A 27636-nucleotide genomic window follows, 5' to 3' on the forward strand; every position below is an offset into this window, starting at 1 on the left:
GCGCAGACACCTGGAAATAACGAGTAATAATAATAATGAGTAATGCTCAATTAGTGTAGAGTACACACTTTCTATACACACAGTGATACTACAATGAGGGATGGCTCATACAAAGAGATGCATTTGAATCAAGCAATAATCTTAAAGTTAACATGTTATCAGATCTTCTCTGTCCTGCACTCACATGTATTGTAATACTGTATAAGGTGTCTGCATGAATCTGTTTTGACTGGGCATTGAAATGTTTAATTAAAGTGTTAATATATTTTCTATATGAACATGGTGAAAATGGTGAAAATGATGATGATGATGATGAAATTGAATAAAACCACACAGTTGCTATGCAGACGTGCAGAATTATTTTTATAGCTGGACCAATTGTTGCAGGTTTTTCAGCCACAGGTTCAGGGTTGGGGTTTCACTTCTCACACAGGCTTTGTTGTGCCGGGCCACAGAAAATCTATTTACACTACACTGTAAAAAAGGGATCTTTGAGAAAACTTAAAAAAGTAAAGCGACCAGCTGCAAAACCTTTTTTTAAGTCTTCTCAGCTTTCTCTAAAATCTGCCCAGTTTAAGCACTGGATCAATGGTACAAAAAGACTAATCAGGTGGAAATCAAATTTAAAAATTTAGTCTCTGAAAGCTGTTTCAGAGACTAAATTTGAATTGGACTACATCATATCCGTGGAGTGTATAAGCTAGTAACATTATCTCATGAAGGTTTTCAACCACCTCTTTAAAAGGACCTGTTCCACCTGAGGACACAATATAGCAACTGAGAATAAAGAACTTCAAGCACAGCACTCAACAATGAAAGGTTATCTCAGGGTATAAAACTGTGTTGTAGATACTGTACTTTACACCATCAAGACTTTGGAACGAATCTGATTAATGATAAAAAGAAATGCAGGATGGCAGGCAGACCAAAGGAGTAGAAGTTCAGCCAAACATATCAAAACAATGTTCAGATCATTTCAGGTTCAGATCATTTCAGATTTTTAACTCAATAAACAGACACCACAATATGTTTAATATATCCTATATTTTTATTAAACAAAATTTCAGTAAAAACTCTTATTAAGTAGAAAGACAAATTTCCCTGTCAGTAGTTTGCTCCAGCTGTAGGGCCGTCCCCAACTACATTATCTCACCTGTTGACTCATGAATGAATCAACCGGTTGAACACATCTGTGAAACCACGATGTTGCAAATGATCACAGTCACATGATCTTTTCTTTAAAATTCAGTTTAGAAGGAAAGACATCGTTGTTAATGTTCTGCTAATGCCGGATAATGTGAACCTTTCCCACTGAATAACTTATAAAAGATGAGAAACTATTCCTAAAAAACAAACATCCAAAAAAGTTATTAACACGTCAGCTGATCACATGAAGGGGGGCGGGGGAGCAGCCCTACCCTGCTCTCTCTCAGGGGTCTGTCAGAGACCCCCACATCTCCTCGTTGGTTCACTCCTACTGAATTAGTGCCGCCGACTCCTTAGTGTTGGGTCACAGCGGGAGAAAGTTGACAGTATATAGTGTCAAAACTACAGCGTAGACAGCAGTGTCTGTTACAAAGGCGTTAAGAAAAGAAACAGAGCGGTGAGCAGGTGCACCGTGCACGTTGAGCCACCTCTGGCAGTGTTTTCAACTATTATCCTCTTTTGTTTTATTTTTCATAAAAAAAGGAAGCTACATGATTATCATCACAAAATAAAATCTCTTTGGCATAGAATACCCACCCAAAAGCGTAAAGACACACGCAAACACACACACACACACACACACACACACACACACACACACTCACATGCACACACGCACTTTTAAAAGGTTCTCTAACAGAAACCTACAAGCATCGTCACTGTCAGAATTATAATCAGCAAAATAATGCTATAAAACAAAGTTGAGCCCTGTTAAGATTATGAGTCCCGTACTCAGTGATAATTGCATATATTACATCAGGCTGAGAGCAGAGGGAATAATCTCTACTGACGACTATATTCTCTTCTTTGTCCCATTACGTCCCACATCAGCTCCTCCGCTTCCTTTTTCCACCCTTTTCACTCCTCCGGGTCTATAAAAAGAGGAAAAGGACGCGATAAGAAAAAAAACTTCAACTTGCTTCTCAAGCACAGCTTCTCCACAGACAGGTTATTTAAAAGTTATTATGTTTTAGAAAAGAAATATCAGGCCTTAAGCCTTCAGCCTTTTTTTATTATACATTATTAACTTTTAATAATCATGACTTTCATCTTATTAATTAAATTTGATCTATTCTTATACAATTTATTTCACAATATATTATGAGTACTCTTGTATCTTGTCACATGTTCTGGTTGTGTACCTGACGTAGGGCTGTATGCTCAGCCCTAATGAAGCACATCAGCTGAGTTTTTGAGTGTTACACTCAAATTCAAAAATAAGTTATGTTTTTAACACTTAATGACCTCTTAATTAGCAATATTTATTTAATGCAAGAGAAAAAAGTAAAATGTACCTTTTGGTCAGTATTCTTGGTACGCTTGTCTCTCGTAGGCAATGCCGCCTCCATATTCTTCTGGCATCATATTTACCTCCATGCCTTCCATTGGCATTTCACCTCCATACCCTCCATATGCTTGGAAACCAACATCCAGCTCTGCAAAAAATAAGAACATTTGTTTTGTTTTTTTACTTGTTACACACTGGACCTACACACCTTATGCCATTTAACTTCCCCTGTACTCCAAAGCTAACATCATAAAACATTTTAGGCAAGTTTTTGGCTCACAGTGGTCCTCGAGTAAGGAGAAGCTAATCCATTTTTCCTTAAGAGTCTCTTTTCTCTGAATGCAGACAGAAAATACCAAGGCCATACAAGGAGAAAAGTCAAGAGAGGGAACGGATGGGAAATAAGAGAAAGATTCAAACACAGATAAGGACACACCAGGAAGGAGACTGATTGAGCAAAACCTTTTAGACTTGGCAATGAGGAGTAAGTGGTGATGTACCAAGAGAAAATGATTCGAGAATAAACCAAAGAAAAGTCAAAGGTTCAGCCTCTGAGGTGACGTACTGTTTGAGAAGACAGAAGAGGACTGAGTTGAAAAATGATTAAAAAACAAAACAAGCTAGGCCTCATTTCAGAGTACTCGTCGAACTACATAAACTATTTCTTTTGCTGCGATATGACGACGGTAAATGGAATCTGTAGGCTGCAGCAGGGAGGCACTCTGTTAGCACATTACAGCATTTTAACACTGTGGCCACTGCCTGTGGTGGAGTGACCCACTGCTGAGGAATGTGCTGTATGTGCACATTTCAGTCATAGTTACTCACCATCATGATAGGGTCCATCCATGGGGACGCTGTTGTGGGCCTGCAGAGAGGTCACAAGAGAGTAAAGGTCAAATAAAGTCAACACTTTATATAGAAAGCTTAATAATAGTCATGAAAGTATTAAAAAAAAGATTATATATAAAGATTCCTAAAAAAAAAAAAGAATTGCTCCTCAGAATGTACTTCTTAACTGCCATCAGCATTATATGAAGTTGCTGAGAAGACTATGATGTAAACCCAGAGAGCTGAAGGGATTTAAAAAATGTCTAAAAATCTACTTTAATGTTTAGTTGTCATGTCCTGGCAGTGGAGGGCGCCAGACACTCACCATCTCCCAGGCAGCAGCGTCGTGCTTGAACAGAGAGTGTGTGAGCTCCACAGACACTCGCTTCTTGTAGTCTGAATTCTTATCCTCAGAGATACGGAAGAGCACAGCAGCAGCGTAGGTAGCTGAGGGGGAAAAGAATCAGGACACATTCAACGATGTACAATAACACCCCAATCCTTATTCATACTCTAATATTAAGAAGGTGTTATAGCCGGCAAATATTGACAGAGAAACAATCCACATTTTAATCTGGACTGCACCAGAGGATAAAGTAACAGTGAAAACAAAACAATTATATCAGGGGGGCCATGGACCGCCCTGGCCTGCCTGATATAACTGCGCCACTAAATGGTATTCTCTTCATATTTACTGTACAGACATAAGAGTAACATCGATCTTCTCATTTAAATCTTGGCAAGAAAACTTGCAATGCTACAGCAGAATGATTCATCATAGAGATAAAATAAGTAGGAAAAGAAGACATGAATAAATAAATACCTCCATTAAAATTGCATTTAAAGTAACAAACATTCTGCTTGTAAATGCAAAGTTATATCTGTAGAAAATTTCCTGTTGAATTATCAATGTATTCACCTCTACAAATTCTTTGAATATTGTCAAACTACCTATATAGGTGGTTTAAACCCAGCAACATTGTAATGTCTTCTTTAAATGTAGGCTGAAATGTAGCACAGTAAAAGTACAGTTTCACAAAATGCGCATAGTCATGTAGAACGAAGGACCTGGAGACTGCCCTGACAGTAAGCACAGCACTTGAGTAAATTGACTTTGAAGCTTTCCACCTATGACTAAATGCTATATTCCCGTAAGCTAATCGCAGTGCATTATCTACGTGTCCTACCGATGCCCTCGTTGTTGGAGTGCAGCAGCTCCATCAGCGGAGCCGATGCTCCCTCGGCGTCGATAAGCTCAGCTGACGGTTTGTCCAGGGCCAGCTCACACAGGACGCCCGCCGCTACGCGCTTCACGTTGTCCACTGGAGAGTAGAGCAGCTGGAGACGGGGAGGAAGAAAATGAGTCAAACAAAACAAACAAAAGGAAGTTAATCATCAAGGCGGGAAGGTGGGAGAGCTTCAGTTTCCTCTGTTACCTGAACAAACAGAGGAATGGTCTGCAGGTTGGCAATCTCTGCTCTGTTGATGGGATCTCTGGCCAGGATGTGCAGAGCTCCTGTGCAGCCCTCCACAATCTCCTCCATCCTCACCCCATCCTAAAGATGAAAAGATATGAAAATTCATAAACAACACACACACACACACACACACACGAAAAAAATAAAAAAAATAAACATACACAGTTAATCAGTGATCTCATGCATCGTTTCAAACTAGCTCCTCATGTACCTGGTATGTCTGCTGGGCGGATGAACCGTGTTTCTGGGCGTCCTGGTGGGATTTGAGCAGCAGGTTGACCAGACGGGGGATCACTCCAGAGTCCCTCAGAGGAGCCTGGTTCTCTGGGCACAGGGCCAGGTTGCGGATCAGGCCAACCACAGCCTTCAGGCGGGGAAGAGATGCAATGTCATGATACTGTTCACCGTGATTGGTCAGCAAGTAAAACAAAGCTGACAAACAAAAACTTCCAGCTCCGTTTAGAATTATTAAGTGACAGTTTTGTCCTCTGAAACGTTGTTGTTGTAAAACAAACTGTTCCTGCTGTCATGTTCATTTCATGCTCTCTTAGGCTGATGGAGAATCTGGCCTTCAGCCGGATCTGCCATCCCCTCTGTCCATCTGTCTTCTTATCACCATTTTTCTCCAGTTTTTTGACTTTGGAACAAACCCATTAACTCCTCAATATATTTGTTTCATAGTCCTTAACTTATGTTCCCTCAAACCACCTGTTTTCAGTCTAGCTACGTCTGGAGTCCTTTCCACCATCTTAGTAGGAAAAAACACTTAAGTATCAGTTTAAGGGTCAGAGACATTCTGAGCATATGGATATTTGGAATGATTTACATTTTTTGTTCACTTTTTGTAAAGCATTGAAAAAACTGCATTTAAAACAAAAAAGTTAATTATTATATGATCATTTCCCAAGCTTAAAATTTCACTGACCCTCTACTACTAAACCTCCCCCTCCCTTCTCTCTACCTTGATGACAGGCCAGTAGTAGGGCTGGTTGAGCAGCTTGACGATGGCTGGGATGCCGTAGTGTTTCCTCACAGCATTCTGCGCCACCTCGGCCTGTTGGTGGCGTGAAGTCAGGTGACGCAGAGCGCAGACGGCAGGTTCGGTCACATCCTCTTTCTCGCCTGCGCGCAGGATGGCGTGGATCAGCGCCTCCACGCCGTTGCTCTGGGTGACCAGAGTCTTATTGTGGGCATTGTTGCATGTGAGGTTTGACAGGATGCCTGTGGCACAAGTGAGCATGTTGAGGTCATCTGAGCTGAGCAGGCCCACCAGCACCTGCAGCAGGCTGTCCATACCCTCCTGGAAACAGGAAGAGAGCGATTTTAGCAAGTTCCTCTGCTGCCGAATGAAGAGATATTACAAAAAAACGATATTGTGGATACAGACCTCCTTGGTGGCAGCGTCAGACAGGTTCCTGAGCGTCCACAGGCAGTTCTGCATCAGACGCTGGCTGGAGCCTGTCAGGTGTTTACCCAGAGCCTGCATCCCACCTGCAGGGAACAGAGAAGTCAGATTACTCAGCTCTCAGCAACATCTCATCAGCTGTCATGAAGATATGTGGTTGACAAGAAGCCATTAGCCACAGCTCAGGTAACACAAAGTTGCCGCACCTGTATGACTACCTTGCGCACGCGCACACGCACACGCACGCACACACACACACACACACACACACACACACACAGGTGTGTGCTCACACAGAAAACATGTATTACATACCAGCCTCTACAATGGCAGGTTTGTTGCTGGGGCACACAGAGAGGACTTTGAGAACACGGCTTGTGGTCCACAGCAGCTTCTCGTAGCTGTAGTTCCTCATGATGTGAACGAGACCCTCAGGACCTCTGTTGGCAAGGATGATGAGCTGTGAGAGAGAGAGAGAGAGAGACAGAGAGAGAGAGAGAGAGAGAGAGAGGGAGGCTATGTGAGTATGTGTTTGTATACAAAGTAGAGTTAAAAGATAGAGTGAAAATAACTTTGATTCTATAACTTCATGTTTTACAATTCTCAACTCTAAAGACTCTGCGACCTGTCCAGGCAGATAAACTAAACCAGTATATCTTCACTCATTTTATTGCGCTTGACAGATAACCACACCCATACATACCCCCACTGTGCCAGCACCTGAACAACTCTGTTCTCATGCCACACCCAAAACAGAACACATGCACACACAAGCTCCACAACTTGAACAGTCTCAAATTACAGAAGTTGGCTGGTATGAAGTGTACCAGCTATTGTATTTGCGTGTACCGATAAACACCTACACACACACACACACACACACACACACACACACACACACACACACACACACACACACACACACACACACACACACACACACACACACACACACACACACACACACACACACACACACACACACACACCTTGCTCTCCTGGTTGCCATAGGACAGCAGCTGCAGGCAGTCTGTGGTGATAGCCAGGAACTTGGGGTTGCTCTTATTCAGCAGGGGAACCATCCTCTGCAGGCCGTCGGCCAGACGAACAGCCATCTTTGCTCCTTCCTGGTGCAGCAGCAGGTTGTGGAGTGTGGTGATGGCGTAGAAGAGCACAGACTCCATGGGAGAGCTGAGGGAGAGAAACAGGCGTGTTAAGAAGAAAAACTGACAATTTTAAGTAGTTGCTCTGATTACTTTTTTTTGTTGGCTCCAATAATTTTAGGATGCTTAATTTTCTTCTACTTGAGTCTCCTACTTTCAACACACTCCAGAGAATACACTTAAATATGATCTTATATTGGCAGGCGCAAAAAGGGTTTCTTGTAGTCAAAAGGTGAAATATGCAGAGCCAGCCTTGTTGTTGCTCTGCAAATTGTTTAAGGCTACTAGTGAGTCAAAAGCTCTTGTTGTACTGGGAAATACCTCATAATGACTTCACGTTGTCTGTGTTTGTCATGTTTCAAGTAGGAATTGATGAACAGTCGCACAAAATGGCAAAATGAGCCTGGAAATGCAACTTTCCCTTTCATGCCAATGCTATCAGAAACAGTACATTTCCCAATACATATTAGAAACTAAGACAAAGATAATGATCAAAGTCAAAAGCGACTGAAGTCATATAACTTCCTTAATCGGAGGTACCTGAGCATGCGGACCAAAGCAGGGATGCCTCCAGACTTGAAGATGGAGAGCAGGCCCTCTCTCTGGTGAGACAGGTTGTGGAGGATGCTGGCTGTGGCCCGCGCCGTCTCCATGTCGCTTGTGTTCTGCATGGCCCGCACCACCGCTGCCACCATCTGAGGGGACTGCATCAGCGCCCGCCGAGATGCCTCCTTGCGTGTGAGCTGGTTGACAATCTGTGCCGCCTTGCTGACCACCACCTGAGGAGAAATGAACGGGGAGAAGACGAGTTGTTTACTGGTGGAAGTAATAACTATAAACTTTAAAAGGGACTGCCTGGTTTCAATGTTATTTCTATAATAGAGGGTGATATTGATGTTAAAGTACAAGATGAAGGCTTCAAATAAACCCAAAATATTCAATTTACAATATAGCTGCAACAACTAATATATTAGTTGCCAGCTGTTAAAATAGTATCTGACTATTTTGATAAGTAAATAATAAGTTTGCTACAGTCAGCAGTCATTTAGCTTAGCTGATCACGAGGTCTACAAATAACCCACCGTAAAACCGCAATGTGTCATTTTTTCATCGCAGTATGTTATCCAACGCATTTTTTAAATCATAGGACAGAGCCAAGCTAGCTGTTTCTTTTTTGTGTCAAGTCTTTGTGCTAAATTAGGCTAAGCTATGCTCAACTAAGCCAAGCTAAACTAACCTAAACATCTGCCAGCTGTAAATGTTGAACTAGTCCTTTGATTTTCAGTTGACTAATTTGTTAATTGCCTGAAAAATAGTTTCAGCTCTATATTCACATACACATACTGTACTTATATACAGGACTTCATGTACAGAAGACAGTGTCAATTAACTCAATTTAATTAGGTCATAAGACCCTTAATGTATCCAATAATGGCAAATTTTACCAAAATATTGTGCGTTCCTCACCTGGTCTTCATCGTTGAGCAATTTGGTGAGCTCAGGCACGGCACGTGTGGCGAGCTCTGCGTCATCCTGGTAGTTGATCAGATGGATGATGGCTGTCTTGAGCATCTGGGAGGGCTCAGCCAGCCGCTGGACGTTGGTCATCTGGGACGGGTCTGTCTGAGTGGACAGGATGGTGGTGCCTGACTCCAGAGTCTCTGGGAACATTGCAGCCCGCACCCGCTGTGCTCTTGTAACAAACTCCGTGTCTATCAAGATATGAGATGATGATGATTTCACAGGACTCATGTAATAAAGACAAAGGTTGAATTATATCAATATTGTGTGGTTTGGTGCGTGCTTGTTGTCTTACTTGGCTCTTCCCTTGTGACAGTGGTGGTGGTCATGGTGTAGTGCTTGGAAGTGGTGTAATCACCATCGTCAGTAGTGACTGTGGTGGCGCCGGACTGGATGCCTGAGTCTAAGCCATACATTGTCCGCTGCCAGTCTTCCACCTTCGCCATGCTGCTATCACGCTCACCCACTGCCGAGCACGGAGAGAGGAGATGTCAAAGGTGTTGGATCCAAGTATTTTATCAATAAGTTTGATCAACATGGAGTGAGGATATTTTTCCTCCCCAGTGAACCAATTTTTTAACTTCTATGCCACATAAAGTGATAAAGTGTTTTACAGAGGTTACCTTTCATTATAATTTTTGTATTAAGGAAGTGACCTAAATATATGAGAACAATAGTTGGAAGTAGGAAAGGTCATGATCACAATGTTCAACAGTGTCCTTTAAAAGTACTGTAGAATGAGTTGATGAAGACAAAACTCAATATGAAACTGTACAAGCTAAATCTAAAACCAGCATAAAATCACTATTATTAAATTAAAATATTAAAATATGGAAGTAAAGTAAAATACATTTAATGTTTAAAAACAAGAGCTGAATTTTGAATTACTTACTCTGCATTTCCATCCTTGCTTCCCGCAATCAAAACAACAATGAAGCAATCCTAAAAAACACAATAAAAATCAAGATTCAGTCAAACATTTCTTCTGCTGTAATGATGCTGTTAAACTTTGCTACGTCTGCCTCTTTTCATGAATTAATAAGTATTCCAGCGAGGTCTGTGCTCCTTTACACAAGACTGTCATTCATTTTTTTTTATGCCACTTGAGTATGACAGCTCACCCGATGACCCTTCGCTCCCCACCCCCCTCCCTCCCAGCCGTGCACCCTGACCTGAAAATGACAACACAGAGCAGCAGCAGAGGCTCATGGGACAGTGAGGGTGAAGCTGGCTGAGAGACAGCTGTAAGTCAGGAATGCCAGCCACTCAGAGTGACCTCTCACCCCGGGGCCTCCGCCCATACAGCAGTGGGAGCAGCCCGCTGCTGACGCTTGGCAAAAAGGAACCTGCTCGTCAGGTTTCGACTCCACTGGGTGAGTATGTGTGTGAGTGTATGTGTGTGTGTGTGTGAGACTTCAGACAGTGAGTATACTTCTCGTCACACACATGCCTAATCTCTAAGAAAACGCATGCAACTTTGTTTTAAATTCCGTTTTTCTTATTTAAGACTATTACTTCACACCTCAGTGAGTGTGTTTCCAGTAATCTGACATACTGAGGCACCTTGTGTAGTTATATTTTAATACTGCTCCACAGATTGAGTAACTGCCACTGACTTGTTGTTACAAGTTTGTCCTACACCTCCTACATGATCTTGCTTTCCTGATAAAAAAAAACACATTCCTCTCATTACATTAGTCAGGTTCTCAGTCATCACACAGAAATCTTACTGTATCAAATAGTAAAATAATCTTTCACACTGGTCTACTTTGCCTACATTTTCATGGATTTTACCATCAAATGCATGCACCTCTGAAACAAAATAAACCTAAAATTCTGCTTCTTAAATGTAAGCATTTGCTTCTTTTCTTTGTCATTTGTGACAGTAAATGAAGAGTCTTTATGTTTTGGACTGCTGGTTGGACAAAAGGAGCAATTTGTAGACGTCACATTTTTTTTTTTTTTACATTTTACAGACTAAATTAATCAATTATCGTGAAAATATTCAGTAGATTAATGAATAATGAAAATAATCATCAGCTGCAGCTGTCAACACCTTACTTTATGTTCTGATCTAATGAAGACTAAAACATAAACTGGACTACCTTTCTAGACTTCCTTGTTTTGAGGCTCCACAGACCCAAAATAACCTCTCAGTGTCAGAACATGGATGGATGTTTTCTATTTCCTGGATTCTGCAGCCTGAATGTCATCCACCACACACACAAAAAAATATGTATTCATAATGGCTGCTTGCCACGGCATGTGACATATGACTGATGTAACACAATGCATTCACTGTGCTATGTTTTCAGATGTTTGTTACTGAGAGGAGGCTTTGCGGAGTCCATTGCAGGGGTGCACTGTGCATATGTGTGTGTGTGTGTGTGTGCTGTACATATAAGGGTGTGTGCTTATTTCTGCAGATGCATTGCACACGGCTAGGCAAACAAAGGCTGTACCAGACAAAAAACAGGGGAAAATTACTGCAATCCTTTGGCTGACAGCTGGTTATAGCTACGATTCCAACAATAAGCAACTACGCTTATCTTCCATCTTTACAAGTAATAAAACAAGTCGGGGCTAAGAGCCACAAACTCAAGCTGCTGAACTGGCACAAAATGAGCAATAAACCCCTAAATTACCACCTTTACGTCTGCTCACATTCAAACATCATGGAACAAATTCATACAACTTAACAATGTGGTGAGTGCTGTAATGAGAGCTGATCTATGGGTTTGGAGGAAAGGAATTTGTACAAAGATGAACTCTTTTGTCTCGCTGCCTTACTCTGGAACTGTTCCTGATGTAAGAGCGAACGCACCACTCCCTCAACTTTTTGCCCTCTGGCTTTGCATACGGATGGGTTGTGTTGTGTTTAAGGCCCTCAAACGACCCAGCCCACTTTTTCTCCCCCAGGCATCATACCGTGTGCGTGTGCTGGTGTGTGTGTGCGTCCCTGTAGCAGGAGGGCTTTGTTTCACACTACAGTTTGTATGAAGAAGAAGCTATAATAGTGTGTGCACTGCATGTTCCTCATTAGTTGGTGTCTGTCCTGAGTTTTCTCTCTGTGGCAATTTGATGGACTAGCAACTCACATAAAGGTCCCCACATGTTTTTGGGAAGACACATTAGGGCTCTGCATTTAATCGATATATTGTTATCGTGATATGAGACCGTGAAACATCTCAGATTTGTGGTATTGTTACAGATTTGTGGTATTGTTACAGATTTGTGGTATTGTTATATACCGTGATATGGCTTAGGTGTTGTCTTTTCCTGGTTTTAAAAGGCCTCATTATGGTAAATTATGTAATTTTCTGAAGTGACCAGACTGTTGTACTCGTTCTAATACTTGCCTTTATATCCACATTACTGATGATTATCTATCAATGAACCTCATTGTGTTAATATTTTGTGAAAGCACCAACAGTCATGCCTACAACACTGTCGCAACATCATTATCGATGTATTTGTTAAAGATATCGTGATATTTGATTTTGGCGTCCAATCCTAACATTTAGGAAATATTTTTGAGGAGATTTCAACATATCGAGATATATATTGTGCATCATGATATAGCCTAAAAATAATGCAATATTATAGTTAGGCCATATCACCCAGCCCTACTGCACATGATGTCAATATGCACATGTTCAAAATAAACTCAACTGAACCTGATGTTGTTCTCAGGTCCCTAACATGTGACTCTTTCAGGGAGCAGCAGTGCAGTGAGTTTCAGCTGTAGTCGGTCTGGCACCAGATCCTGTAGGACCGGGCCCCAGAGGACTGTCTGTGCTTGCAGTTACATGCTACCTAACCAACGATTCTCTATCGCGAAAGGGCACAGGCAGAAACTATGCTCATAATCACCGTGTATTCCCACCTCTCTGAGGCAAGGTGTGGCCTCTCACAGAAGCATGAGCAGCTTGTTCGACAACATGGTAAGCGACTACTGGCTATACACTGATCAGCACGGCAATGGGAATAAATTGACATTAACCAGACAATTAAAAAAAAGCCAAAGTCAAAAATTGACTCACTGCTGAAGGCGCACACACACACATATAAAACAAAGCCCACGTGACTTTTTTGTTAAATGCAGAACTCCAGCATGTACACACAGAACTTTCCTGTTCTCTGTAAATCAGGGGCTGTGTTTGTGTAGTCTTTGTTTTCCTGGGCGAGGCAGCGGGTTCAGCCAACTGTTGCAATGCCGCGACACGCCCCGCATATCGCCTAGGTAACCAAAAGGCACTGTACTGTGGGCGTTTTATCTGTTGACCCATCTGATGTCTGAAGCCATGCTCACTTGTTTGCTGATAAGTGTTGCTGGCAAGTAGGATTTCTCCAATTTATTTTTTTTTAAACTTGCCCACATGCTGAGTGTGGTCCAAGCCAAGAAAATCATTCAAAGATTTGATTTTAAATGATAAAAAAAAGATCAAAAACTTAAAAAACAAAATTATCATACTATACAAAAAGATATGTTTTATGTTCAGGTCAAAGTAAAGCGCAGTATCGCAAGGCTCATCTTACTGATCCCTCCCCCATTGTTCAGCGCCGACTAAAAGCTGTTGGTTGCGTTGTGTATCTCTGACTGGACTTTGCCCTCTTCCAGTTAATAAGTGATGCATCCTTTCACTCTCACTGTACCTTGCTCTGTCATCATCATTACAAACACCGGTATCCATCCACCTACACAAATGCATGGTTACATGGAAGCCACACTCCCTTGCTCAGCAACATGTCACACCCATCCTCTCCCACTATCTTGTTAAGCAACAGCCTCTGTGGATGACTTTAGGGAGCTTCTTCCAAAAAAAAAAAAAAAAAACAACCCCTGCACAGTAAAAACAGGAATGTGGATCAGTGAAAGCTGCCAGCAAACGAGTTGCAACAGAAAAGCAGAGACGGATACTGTTCAGCGCCCGATGCTGGTGTGACATTCCACACTAACACAGTATATTCAGTCTGTCCATGTGTAAATCTTGTGTTGGAAATAGTGCACACTTTTTCACGCTTCTAAACTTCTCGCTGACTCACTCATACATTGCTCAAACTAACAGATACTGAGGAAATCTTGCTACTGTGACAGTAGATGAGTAACGCTGTTCTCAATCATGAGAACAGGTTCACTATCCTGCCCCCTCCACAGGCATGTCAGACAGGGAGTGTCTCCCCAGCAGTGACAGGCTCTCAACAAGGGTGTGGCATCAGAGTGAGTGATCTGGGTGAGGCTGAATACACCTAATGGCTAGAGGGGCTAAACTGTAGATGTGTCATTCTATTCTCCTCGTCAATCCTTCCAATAATTGAGAAGTTGTCAGTTACAAACTCAGGAGATATGAAAAACATCCCAGCAGGCCAGAATTTGACTTTGCTGGTCTAAGCTCCTCTTTGTGTCACAGCAGGAATCAATCAGGTCAGGGAAGAGGCCCAGGGGGCTGGAGATGCACTCTGGTCATATTCCAGAGTGCCTCCTAACATACATTACAGAGTGTGCAGTGATTTGTTATTTAGCCTCATGCCTGTTTGGCAGGCAGGGGTGTAAATAACATGTCACAGGGCTCTGCTGGGATTTTACATGCCTGCTTGAGAAGATTAAGCTTGCAAAAATAGTATCAAATGTAAAGGCTAAGTTTGGGAAATACACTTATTTGCCTTCTTGCCAAGAGTTGGATGAGAAGGTTGGTGCCACTCACATTTCTGTCTGTTAAACATGTAGCTAGGGCAGGTAGCCAGTTAGCTTAGCTTCGCATAAAGACTGGAACAGGAGGAAACAGCTAAACAAAACACAGCATGAATCCACTATGTAGACCTACATTTTCCCCATAGAACACCATTATAACAACGACATCTGTAAAACTGTTGACAGGACAACTCCAAGATTATTACAACTATGACTCTCTTCATTATGAATTTTTGATCCATTGAAGTTTTGTATTTGAATTTGTAAATCAGTGACATCATCACAATGTAAAGTCAAAGGGCCAAGTGGGAACTTGCAGGTGGGGTCAGCAGGAGAAAATCTACTGGGCATATTCAGTGGGCTGCACAACCAGGAAGTAAAACTAGAAGCTAGAGAATTTTTGGCCAGATGCACCAGGCAAGCAATTCTCTTTGGACTAGGCACCATCTCTGTTTATCTTATAAATCTATGAAATACAAATACAGTCACTTTTAAAAGCTCACTAAATAACACATTATATATCGTTTGTCTAATTCTTAGAGATCAAAGAAAAAACAACAAGAAATAGTCCTGCACATTACCCCCTGCACAACTACAACTTTTGTCATTTTTATGCTAAAATAAGTTACGCTAAACTAAACTAAGCCAAGCTGTCTCCTTCATGTTTATCATACAGACATGCAAGTGTTTCAATCTTTTAACTCTTTATAAGCTCTGCACTATAACAGTTGTAGAAACTTAACCTCATCTGGTGCTCTGTGATTCCTAACAGGCTTGCTAATGTCATGTTTAGGCTGACACGCAAATAAAGCAGATTATGTTACCACACATCTGTAAAGCTTCCTGCACCATCTGCACAGATCAACTATTTGACATATAAGCTGCCCGCCCACTACCACACTCACACATGCACACACACACCCTGTCAATTATATGTCCCCTGACATGCAACACACACACTCCTCTTACAATAAACTGTTTCTTTAACACAACACTGTGCACTCACATGGCCCAATCTGACACAGTAAATGGGGAGAGCAGCCAGCTGAGCCTCCAGTGCTTCCATCTGACACTGTGCTCTTTGCATCTCTTCTCCACAGAGTCGGGGGCTCAGCTGTCCCAATGGGATACAGTTTAACACCCCGACTAGCCTTCCTGGTCCCCAAACGACACAACCCTTACCCCCCACTCGTCCGACAATAGCCGTTATGGCACTGTAATGGAGGCAGCAGAGGCTAACTGGATAGCAGTTTGTTATAAATCAATAAGAGAGGATGTGAAGTGGTGCACAGCTAATGGATTTATTGTGGTGGGTGACAGGAAGTGGTGGTCAAAATGATCTGACTCACCCACACTGCTGGGCCGTCTGGTCAGAGAGGGGAAGTTCATTAGGGAAAAGCTGTAATTTCTCAACAGTTCCTACGTAATGTAGACGCAAAACTATGGTGACAAAGTACATGGGCCGTATCACTGTCATACATAAAGTTCAGGAAGAAAACAGCTCCAAGTTCACAGTTTGTAAAAAGAACTCACTTTTGGCAAGAGAACATTTGTCAATTGACTGTAACAGGCAGTTGATAAAGTCCAGACCACAGCAGCGTGGCCATGCCAGGAGCCCACAGAGAAAGAACAGACAATGAGATACTGCTGCTGGTGTGCACTTGAGCAGCACATAAACTGAATTTTTCTAAACGTGGCAGATACAGCCCAGCGTGCTCCCCTTCCTTGCCTAATCCGGACACATTCTCAACAACACAGTCGGCCACAATAAGCATGCCAGTGAATAAAATAAGCAGCAGAATGGCCAATAGCCCCAGATCTGTCAGTGAATTCACTGCAGCTACTTTTAAGAGTTGAATTAAGTCGGTGGAAGTTGTATAGTGGCTGTAAACTGGTGTGCAGTTGTTTACTCCCTGCGGGACCTCGCTGTGAATCAAAGGAAATGCGAGCTGTCTCGGAGGAGGTGCCCGAGTGCAGAGCAGGATCAGATTACATGAAGCTGATAAAGAATGAGGGAAGGAGTAAAAAGGGGTGGACCCTGTGTGGTAATAAACCCTCATTTGCAAAGCAACAAAGTTCACAAAATGCTCCATAACATGTCTGATACTGAAGGTGTCTAATGATTGTCAGGAGAACAATGGATCATAAAGATAAGGAGATTAGATGGATAGATATTGTTCAACTTTTCAAAAAATCAAACCGAGCATTTTGAACATTTGATGGCCAGCAACTTGAAGAAAAGGTTCTTTGGTGCAGTGATTTTGCCCCTACAGTAAGTAGGATGTCCCCCTCTCCATGTTGTTTGGATGACGGTAGGAAGGAAGAGGATGAACTGAGTCTCTGATACAGCACAGAAAGCCTCTGTGTAACTTTGTTTGGGGTAGAGAGGAAAAGAGTAGCCGCATTGTCCTATTGACTGCTGTCACAGTGAAAAGGAAACCGGGTCTCAAGTGTCCCGACTGGATGCGACCAAAAAGGCTGAAGCACATCAAGATGGCTCTGTGTGTTCACCGGCCAAGTTTGGTGGCCAATGCTGCATCCAAAGCTCTGTTTAATAAAGGCCTGACAGGGAGTTATTTCTTGAACTGCCACTGCTACGCATCGGTGTGCGGCTGAGCACTGAGGCGATGTGACAGATGATTAATTTTTCAGGGAGATTAGAGGCACGAGGGAGCGGGGGGTGGGGGACACTTTTGAGAGTGGGGCAAAAGTCTAGAGAGACCCAAAAGCACTCCTCTGGAAACAGTTCAAGTTCAGTTTGTTCTTCTTCTAATATAACGAAGAAAACAGAAACACTAAAAGACACAGTATGTAATTCCTGCCTCTAGGGATCTCTTGTTAAAAACACAACAAAAGAGGCAAGTAGTGTAGGATAATGGGAGTTGCTGTCGTCTTTGTTAAAAAAACAGCATTGCTGATGAAAATCTATCTGCGCGACTCAGACAGAAATGTTCACAGATGAGGGAACGTTTTAAAGTTTTATTCACATCATGTCTAGTCGTGCTTGTCGACTTCCTTCCTCATTCTTTGAAATATCTGATTGTTTCCGGGGAATGTATAACAACAAGCAAGTAAATTAAACATGCTGCTGCATAAAATATAAGTACACAACTCAACAAAATATACAACAACCGTGTAATCGTTTTTAGACAATTTAAAACAGAAATGTTATCTTCTATCTTCAGAAAGCATTCTGACGACAGTTGTGTCTCATACACTGCTGTTGTCAGCCTCCAAAATGCCAATTTTAAAAAAGGAACAAAAAAGGAAGAATAGCAGCCTTGATTGTCTAAAACGCCCATGCATTTTTCAGTTTATCCAGTGTTTTGTAAAGAATTCACAGGCCCCAGGGTTGCACAACTTTCTCAACCCATGAGAGCATGAGGTCTGACAAAAGCAGTGAAACACAGAAAACAAACCAAAAACAGAGTTATGAGATTTCCACTCAACGGTGACGATATGCAAAATTAACTTCCTTGCGAGATGTTGACATTCTTCATGCTTTGCATCTAACAAGTCGCGCTTCCCTGGTGACTTGCTTTCCATTTCAACCACACCCTCGCTGCCCTCACTTTTCTCAATCTCTCATAGAAGTGTAATTAAGGGACAGGGAGGAGGAGAAAAACAGACACCACAGGCCTCATCGGAGTCACTATGCTAAGTACAACTCAGCCAAATCATCCGACCGTGAAAAGTTTATCTTTTGAGTCAGTGCTGGAATCTAGTTCACTCCCTCCCTGCTTGGAGACGCCGTCAGTAATGAAAAAATTATCAAGGGCAATGAATGCATAACAAAATCAGGAGGATTCAGCTATTTCCAGCATGCTGTTAGACTGACACATGGGTGTTTTGGACAGAGCTTTGATAGGAGCTGACTCGATAGGACCAACCTGGCACACATTCACACAGCTTTAAAGTGCCAGAGATGGGAAGAAACAGCCATTAGGCCTTTGATATTTTAAGTAAGGGGCATTTTCTTGTCCTCGTTTGAGCCAACCAAGAGAACTGTTGTGGGTGAATAATTCATGTCAGTGACTGTCATGGGTAGGGATCAGCTGGGCAGTGCCAGCATCACTTGCTCAGCATTATGCCACCGTGCTCTGCTAGAAGCTTCTGAGTTTATCTTTTGTCAGTGACAGCAGAAATCTTTTACATGAGTGGATGTTTTTCGGACGATCCTGCCAATTAAATAATGGCTGTATTCATCCGAGACAAAGACACCCCAAATTCTTTGGCTTGATTTCATTAACCCTTTCTCTGGACTTCTGCTAAAGTCATCTAGTTTAAAAGTAAATTAACCAGAGCTGCAGGGATTAATTGATTAATTAAGATAGTCATTTTTCACAAAAATAAAGTCAGAGTCACCAATTCCAGCTTCATAATGGTGTATATTTTCTGGTGTCTTTACTTCTCTATGACATTGATCAACATTTTTCACAAATTTTAGACATTTTAGACAGATAAATGAACAATAAATAATTGTTAGTTGCATCACTTTGATTTCTGCAGGGCTGAGAATTTGCCTTGGGTTTCGGCCACAGCATAGTCTGTTGAAGACTTCATGGACGTTCACCCCATGGTGATGTTGATGCCGTTACACCACCTCCCTTTTGACTCCAAGCACAAAGACCCCTATCGTAGCTGACGGGAAACTTTATCTCCATGCGTCCTGCTCTCCATGGGAACAGTAAAACACTGAGGCAGGGTGATATACAAACACAGAGCAAGTCACACGACGTGTGCGTTGAGTGGCTGTAACTGAGCCCCTGGAAAGTAGTCAGTAAGGCACCACTGAACACAGACAGAAACGAGGTAAGACAGTGAATCCACAGGAAAAGAAATCCTTCAAGCTAAACAAAGAGGTCAGGATATATGCCATACAGTAATCCCCTTTGCAAAGTGTAGACCTATTTATAAACTGAAGGATCTCCCGGCCTCTTGCTCCGCTAATGTAGGACAGTATCACGGAATTAAGCAGGAGGGGGGAGATTATCACTGTGGCACCACAGCTGTAGCTGCGAAATCTACAGTAAGTCACCCCCCTCCTCCCTCTGCCGCGTCCCACCACCCATCCACCCTCTTTCCCCAGGGCAGACATGAACAGCTTTCCAACCAGGGTGCTGTCTGCCGCTGCACTACTTGATGACACAGGGCAAGCTCGGTGGAGGCCTGGCTGGCAGAAAGTATTGGCACCATGTCCTATTCATCCTGACACACATTCAGCAGCCTCAGCTCAGCTGGATGCATTGCTCTAGAAGCAAGTTGGACACCACAAACTTGTTTAGTTCATTCTTGATACTCTGTGATGGTGTATCTCACTGAATATTCCAACAAAAATACAACAGGTAATGTGTTTTAGTGTTTAATGGTCCAAGAGACAGAGGCTCAGTTTTGAAAAGAAAAGCTGTTTAACTTCTAATTCCAACGTGACCCTGTGTCAAATTTGACCTAAACAGATATTAAAGTTGGCTGAGGAGGACGCCGCAAATGACTTGATCGGATAAGAAATAAAGCGGATAAAGATAAAGTCATTTAAAATGGATGCTGATTTCAGTAGATTTACTCATGAAATCAAATGAAAGAAAGTCCTGAGGTCAAATCTGGAGCATCACCAGACTAAAGTAATGACATCATGGAAGATTTGGCAACACCTGGAGACATCCCTGCTCACATGGACAGCAGTGTGGGAGTGGACGGGGGCTATAGTAACAGCAACACATTTGAGAAATGTGATTCAATATTCAATGTCATACATTACACATTCGTGTGAACAAGAAGTCACTCCCACATGCACGATTAGATCATTGAAGTATCTACGGTTGTGTTAGCTCATATAATTTAGCTGCAATTAAGATTGCAGCTAACATTTATTATTATTATTATCAGTCATCATCTGCTAATTAACTTCTTGTATGGCTGGGTGGTGGCCTTAAATATGTTTCTTAATATATTAAAATCTCCTCAAAGGACTTCATGAATGCTAGGATTGAGAGACAAAATCAAATATCACATCATTTTCACCAAATGTTGATATCTATTAGAAACCATATAGTGGATGACTTTTGGTACTTGCACAAAATATTAACACAATGAGATTTTGATAAATAATCATCTATAATGTGGATAGTGGAAAGTAAACTAAGTCAAGAAAAAATGACATCACTTCAGTGTAATACCGCTTTTAGAACCAGGAAAGGACAACACTAGTGCCATATCACAATATAACGATACCCACAATCTAAGACGATATATAGTAGGCTATCACAGAAACGATAAAATATCCATATAGCCTAATGCCCAGCCCTAATTTCTTGATTAATCATTGATCTGTAAAATGTCAGAAAACTGTGGATGACATCTTTAAATTGTTTTGTCCAACCAACAGTAAAAACCCAAATGTATTCAACATAAAATCAAAGGACTATAAAAGGAAATTTAAAAACTTTATATTTAGATATCAGAAACAGTGTATTTTTGGCCCTTTTACATTTAAAACATGACTTAAACCATTAAAAATAGCTGGCAGCTAATTTTCTGTGGATTGACTGATGGATTAGTCACTTCAGCTTTATCTTTATACAGCCTCCATTTACATTCATGAGTTAGTCGGAACAATAAATGCTTTGTGGTTGTCTTGCCAACATGTTAACCGTCATAAAACTGAATGTGTGAGATTCGCACTCTGATAAAACTTAAAAACCTCTTCATTAGTGTCTTTTAATAGAAAGATATAACCTACATTAAACACAAATGATGCTAATAGCCTTTCTCCTTCTCACCTGTCTCTCTCGCACGCGGACTAACAAACACGCGCGCGCGCATACTTGGACACCACTGTGGGACTCTATTGACAAGTGACGTCAAGTTTAATGGTCGATACTGAGGCCAAAAACGTCATTAAGGTTCAGCAGAAAGAGCTGTTTTACACTTTGACGAGTAAAAACAACGAGTTCAACATGAAAAACTTTGAGTTTCTTCATTTAATTTGTTACTTTTGGGGGCTGGAGAGCTCGCGGTTGACTCCGAAACAGCAGCCTGTAGTGGCCAGTTTGAGGCATGCGGAAATGAATTCCTAATACAAGACTGGATTTGCACCCAGGTAAGCAAAAAAATGGGAAATGTAACCAGAACTTTACCCAACACAAACATACACGCTTATAAAGAGAGCGGGATGGACACTGATAGACGAGTGGAAAAAAAACACGTACGCGTCGGTGACAAAGACACTTAACAGCGGGTTAAAAAACAGTTGGAGAAAGTAACCGTGGACTACAGGCGGTAAATCTTACCTGTCGAAACACACGGAAGCGTCTTAGTTTATTCCAGGTCCGAGTTGTTTTCTCCGGGACGGGACACTTTGTCTGTATTTCTCCTCACTTTCACTGTCTCTGCTGCTGCTGCTGCTGCTGCTGGTGGTGGCCGACAGCCCTCTGAACAAAAATGAGTAAAAGAAGCGTCACCTCAGCCCAGACTCCGCCCCCCCGGCCCGACCCCACCCTGCCACAGCTCAACACTACAGCGGGAGACGCGTCACAGCGCCTTTTATTGTTACTAGGAACTGTAGTCACCAAACAAACAGCAGGTTTACTTCTTTAAAACTGTCGCTTATTGTTATGCAGTACATTTTAAACGGATCATCACAGCAAAGCCTTAAGAGACCTTGCTATAAGTGCATTCTATGATAACACTACAAGAGAGTAAATACAGTTTTAAACTTTATCTGTATAAAATGTTTTTACATTTATATCACCAACAAACTTAACCTGTAGCCTATAGGTAGCCCATGTATATTAATACCACATAAGCTACTATATAGCCTACCACAGGATATATATACTATACAACAACACAGTCCAGCACATTGAGCCAAATATGAAGGTCTCTGCAGACAGAGTAGAAGAAGAAAACCTACAGGCTTGTTACAGTTCAACTGTTAAGAGTTAGGAGTTGCTCAGGCATGTTGATATGACAATAGTGCGTGTTTGCATGTACTGTAACCACCATTTCGTGCACCTGTATAAGGACTCGACCACACCTTGATTACAACTCGAAACCAGACGGCAGTATGAGTCACTGCGGCCGGGAAGTGATACGCAGTCAGAGGGGCTGATGCTTACGCTTCTTACAGAGAAACAGATGCAATCTATTATGTGCGTTAGTGTCATGTGATTGACACAATCTTTGTTTTTCTTCCTTTTTGACATCAGTTTCTTTAGAGGGGTTGGTCGGGAGAGAGAGAGAGAGAGAGAGAGAGAGAGAGAAAGATAAAGTGAGTCAGAGATTTTATTCATGTATAATTGAGATTTTTAACCATTTAAACCTTTGTGTTACATACAGCAGTCCAAAAATCTGTTTATTTAAAGTTGCTTCTGTAAAACTGGACTGTGAAAACACTAAAATCACAAAAATAAAAGTGAAAACTGCAACTAACAAATGTGTTCAATATCTATCAATCTGCTGATTACTTTGTACATTAATCCATTCACTATTCGTTGTATACAGAATAATACAAATCACATTTCATTTTTCTGAAGCACAAGTTGACTTAAAATTGCTTGTTTGTCTTTCACCTCCAACCAAAACTTTCTTTCAACACATGACTGCCTTCACGTCCGAATATAGCCATAAGAATATACATTTTTTATCATTCAAAATGTCCATTGAATGCATGGGAGGCTCAAAGGTCCTATAGACCATTTTCACAACAGATATTTTGACTTGTCAAAACAGGAAAAGCAAAGGTGGATTTATAGCATTAATGATGGCTGCATTTTACTTAGGTGAGCCAGTTCGAGGGCTCTGGTGTTGTGCACACTCACTTACTGACATGGTTTACTGGGACATTTAATAGAATGGAGCCATTGTTAAAATTACTGGTCACACCTGTGCTTTTCCTGCTTCGACAAGTTGATAAAAATGACAACTACAAAATGGCCATTTCATCTGCAGGGGACTGACTGTGCATGTCCCTGATCACTACTGTGACAACATCCATGCCCCTCCCTGCACAGACAAAACACAGAAACAGAGCAATTGAAAAACACTCAAGCAGCAAAACTTTTTTCTGTTTATTGTTGACTCATTTCAGACCAGTACAGGCAGAAAAAAAAGAAATCCCTCCACCTAGACTCTGATGGTGCTGTTAATATCAAACAGTGACAGAAACTGGTCTTGCTGCCTATGTGACACCCTCAGACTGGATGATGGACTCAGATAGGTCAGGCTGTATACTGTGTCCTGCCTCGGGGCATATTGTCACCGCTCTCTCCTATGCAGCCATTGTGACAGTCATCTTCTGTGCCTCCACAAATGAAAGAGACAGGGACGGAGGAGGACAAGGCCACTGCGGGTTATATAGGCCATTATATTTGTCAGGGTGAATGTGTGGACTGACAGCCCCCTGTCTTTAAAAACAGCTTCAGGCCCAAATTACACTCTTCTCATGTGTTGCTCGAGGGTCTTGACGTTTATTAGACTATCCATTGAGTGGGACAGTGCCTGCACAACTTCTTAATATCAAAACGGTTTACTTTCCTTATATTTTGTATGCCTTTGACTTGTTTTGGCCTTATCTAGTCTATCTCTGGACAGTGGACACAGCGGCAGCACTGACATGAATGGTGCCATTGTTTGAACACAGCAGCCTCTTTATTTTGAAAATTAGCCAAAAATTAAAAGAGCGGGGCTTCATGTGGCACTTCAGCTTGTGCAGACTCTGTCAAAGATACCTATCTTATTGGCTACAGCACTAATTCAATATCTAGCTTTTCATGTCTGTTCCTTTTATAAATCATTTTATGTAGAAGCGTGCCTCTCTGTCTGTGAGAGTAGGTTAGAGGCTGCTTGCTTACACTTATGAGCTTATGTTCTCTTTATCTTTCTCAATAATATGTTGCATCATAGATATCTTTACAAAGTCCGACATACCTCCGATCAAATTCTCTGGATATTCTCCGGGCAGGGGTCAATAAGATGTCTGTAGTCTTGCCCTGTAACCTCCCAGTGAACAGACCATGAATCTCACTGTGCGCCTTAATCTTTCATTCCAAGGACAGGACACACTGATATGATGTCCCTGCTCTACAATACTGGCCTGTTTCGCTCCCTCCTCTGCTTCGCACCCCACAGGAAATGGTCCCATTGTCCTTGGGAGAGGAAGTGGCCTGGAGCAGACCACTAGCTCACTGGATTGATGGAGACTGTGGTAAATTATTAATCATCACTTGCAAATGGAAGACACGTAGACACTGTAGTGTTGGCTGTCCACCGAGAAATGTTTTGGAACAATGGACAGTAGAGCTGCAGCTGACCACCTGTACCATGTAAGAGATCCTCACATTGAGTAAAGCCATGTGTTTTTGTGGCTGCAGCATTACAACAGAAAAGAACATCTTGTTTTAATTTGGCCAGATTGTCCAAATGTCTGCAGGATTTTCCAAACCCACAGCAGAGCTGAGTTTGACCCTTCATTTTTGACCTTTGAAAAAAAGCAGTTGACGCTCCACTCAGAGTTCACTTACTCATTACCTCTAGAGCTTTTGGCCTATTGACACTCTGTCTTCATAGAGTTTTCACTTCCCTTTCACTTCTTGGAACTGTAGATGTACAGACTTCACATTATTTTGAGCACTTCTAACACTTCTCCATGTTGGCTTAGAAGTTGAGTTTGGAAACAACATTCAATGTCCACTTACTTGCTTGTCTTGGAGCTTTCAACTGGAACTGGAAGATGCAACATTGTTTTGTCAAACCCAGAAAAGCATTAATTCACTTCAGTTCAATTCACTAGGCTTTACTGGCATTAGATTTTATGAGTCGCCGAAGCACAGTTAGAATTATGAAAAATAAGTAAGGAAATGTGTTAACAATATTGGGTAATAGAATAAAATAGATAATGAAATAGATAACTGAAACAAAATAACATGCATACACATGTAGACGTATACATTACATTTATCACATATAAAGGCTATCCTATTTCATTATGCATGCACATAAACATATACAGTATATGCACATGCATACAATAATAACAACAATGAAACAGTTACTAAGTGGTGGCGTTAAGAAGAAATATGGTAGTAAGGAAGTATTTTTTTCTACTGTTGGGTTTGTTGTGACAGGAAGTGATATATTTAGCAGCCAGCACTGCACATTCTTTCTTTTGCCTATAAAATGAGTGGTGATTTTTTATTTTTTTCGAATGTGGGGATGAATTCTTCCTTTCTTTCTGTGTAATTATGACAAGTTCAACTCATTATTGCCTTATATAGGCCATTTAACTCCATAAGACAAATCTACCAGTTTGATTGTAGATAAGTATTTGTGTATCTAAAATGAGATCTTTTATTAACTTAATAAAGATATCAACAAACATTTACACATAATTGAGCAAGAATTCTTTGAACCAGATGTTAATGAGGACTACAATCAGTTTTACAATTTTGCCACTAGAGGTAGACAGAGACTCACACAATCAGTTAACGCTGGACATGAAGTAGTGGAGGCATTCTGTAAGGGTCAGATCAGATGTGTGTAAGTTTGAGAGTGTGTAGTATGTCTGTGCACATTCTCAGGCGGGCTTGGTGGTTGGCTCTCAGGGTTAAAATAGCTCAGCATTTGGTCCAGTCACATGTGGGTGTCCTTGCTAATTTGAGAAGATTCAGATAAAGTAAGAGAGGCAGCTGAAAATAACTACAGATGTTCTTATAATGGCACACGTAACAATCAGACATGTAAAGCTTGTAAAGGTCATTGTTCCTAATGGAAGGGGGTCTGATTGAGAAAGTACATCATCAACACTTCTATCTATTACATGCGTTGTGCCTGCTCAAATATAGCAAGTATTTGTTAATGTAATCCTAGTCATGGCTTTCATGTATACATCTAATAATGGTCTTTAGGTATTTCTCCAGAAGTTAGCGCTGCTACTGAGAGTTTGTCACCTGTCACACACTGAGTCAGATAGGAAAACCAAAAATATCAGGAGGGTGTGATGTGATTTCTCTGGCTTAAAATACTTTGCATGTGACCAGCTGCTACTATAGAGCCTCTTAATACCCATGACTCCATCACCCTTCCCTATAGCCTATACAACATACAGTATTATAAAACTGTATATTATTTGGCAGTTTACAGTGATTACTGTAGTCATTATTTCTAAATTGAGTGTGCAATAGACAGATAGTCTTGGAGGTTTAGCTTTGTCTAAAATGGTTTAGTTTTTCCAAAATCTACTGCTATGGGTTAGAAGGGGCATTCTCGTTGGAGGACTACATATCCCATGATGCCTCGCTTTCAAGATGACCAAATGGAACACGGAGCAGACCAGCCGTTGTGACAGCTGAGAGAGCCAAGAGTTCGCTGAGGTAAACTTCAGCGCCGACTACGACCTTGAGTAGACAAGAAGGAAATAAATATGTAAGTTTAACCTGCTTCCCTTTCATTAACTCTTAATGTCGTGTCTTGCACAGTTCTGTACTGGACCTGTCGCTTTGTCTGTTTCTTGAACTGTCCAAACTTGGGGAGGGTAAATTTCCGTAACGCTGCAGGGTGGGATACTGCCTCCGGGGGTGGAAGTGTTGATGTTAAGGTTCAAGTCGTCCTGTTATAACATCTTTTACACATTTAACTTTTGACTGACATTTAACATTTGATCATTACTTTACTGAAACTTTCCTCAGACATGAACGAATCAGTTGTAGTAATTAAAAATGTGCTGTTTAGGCTATATTTGTTGCTAGCTAAGTTCTATCTTCTGGTTTTTATAAATGATGTTATCTATCACAGTGTTAGCTCCCTGGCATTATTGCCGATAACATTAAATTCAAGTAAAATTAGAAAGCAATGTTTAATTCTCAGCACTTGACATTACATGATGTATACACACTTTGCGACACTTTGCAGTCAAATGTTCAACACAGTCACTTATTTACAGTAACCATTAGCCTGGAAGAGTAAAAACCTCGCCTGAGCCTCGACCTCTGTCAAAACACTGACTCCAGTACTTTAAAGAAGTCGTCCTCTCCTTGTCAGTAGTGCAGGTGGTGAAC

At 41.5% G+C, this 27636-nt stretch overlaps 1 protein-coding gene across 1 annotated transcript; it reads right to left on the reverse strand.

The window, feature by feature from the left end:
• Positions 1 to 1029: 1029 nt before the first annotated feature.
• Positions 1030 to 22030, reverse strand: jupa (junction plakoglobin a). The gene is made up of 16 exons (XM_073472697.1): positions 21874 to 22030; positions 9785 to 9834; positions 9188 to 9358; positions 8839 to 9083; positions 7912 to 8150; positions 7198 to 7399; positions 6524 to 6668; positions 6191 to 6294; positions 5765 to 6103; positions 5015 to 5167; positions 4762 to 4881; positions 4513 to 4663; positions 3651 to 3772; positions 3323 to 3362; positions 2502 to 2642; positions 1030 to 2078 (listed from the first exon to the last, which is right to left on the reverse strand). Exons 2-15 carry the CDS (start codon positions 9795 to 9797, stop codon positions 2509 to 2511), a joined length of 2178 nt encoding a protein of 725 aa, XP_073328798.1. The 5' UTR covers positions 9798 to 9834; positions 21874 to 22030; the 3' UTR covers positions 1030 to 2078; positions 2502 to 2508.
• Positions 22031 to 27636: the final 5606 nt, after the last annotated feature.

This window comes from Pagrus major, chromosome 1, assembly GCF_040436345.1.
Source record: "Pagrus major chromosome 1, Pma_NU_1.0".
NCBI lineage: Eukaryota > Metazoa > Chordata > Actinopteri > Spariformes > Sparidae > Pagrus > Pagrus major.

What these genes read in the sequence shown, in the direction of transcription:
- jupa (XM_073472697.1), bottom strand. An exon ending in GCTTTGGTCCGCATGCTCAG is followed by an intron (nt 7,400 to 7,911) that starts GTACCTCCGATT and finishes TCTCTCCCTCAG; the next exon opens with CTCTCCCATGGAGTCTGTGC. An exon ending in CCATTCCTCTGTTTGTTCAG is followed by an intron (nt 4,664 to 4,761) that starts GTAACAGAGGAA and finishes CCCCGTCTCCAG; the next exon opens with CTGCTCTACTCTCCAGTGGA.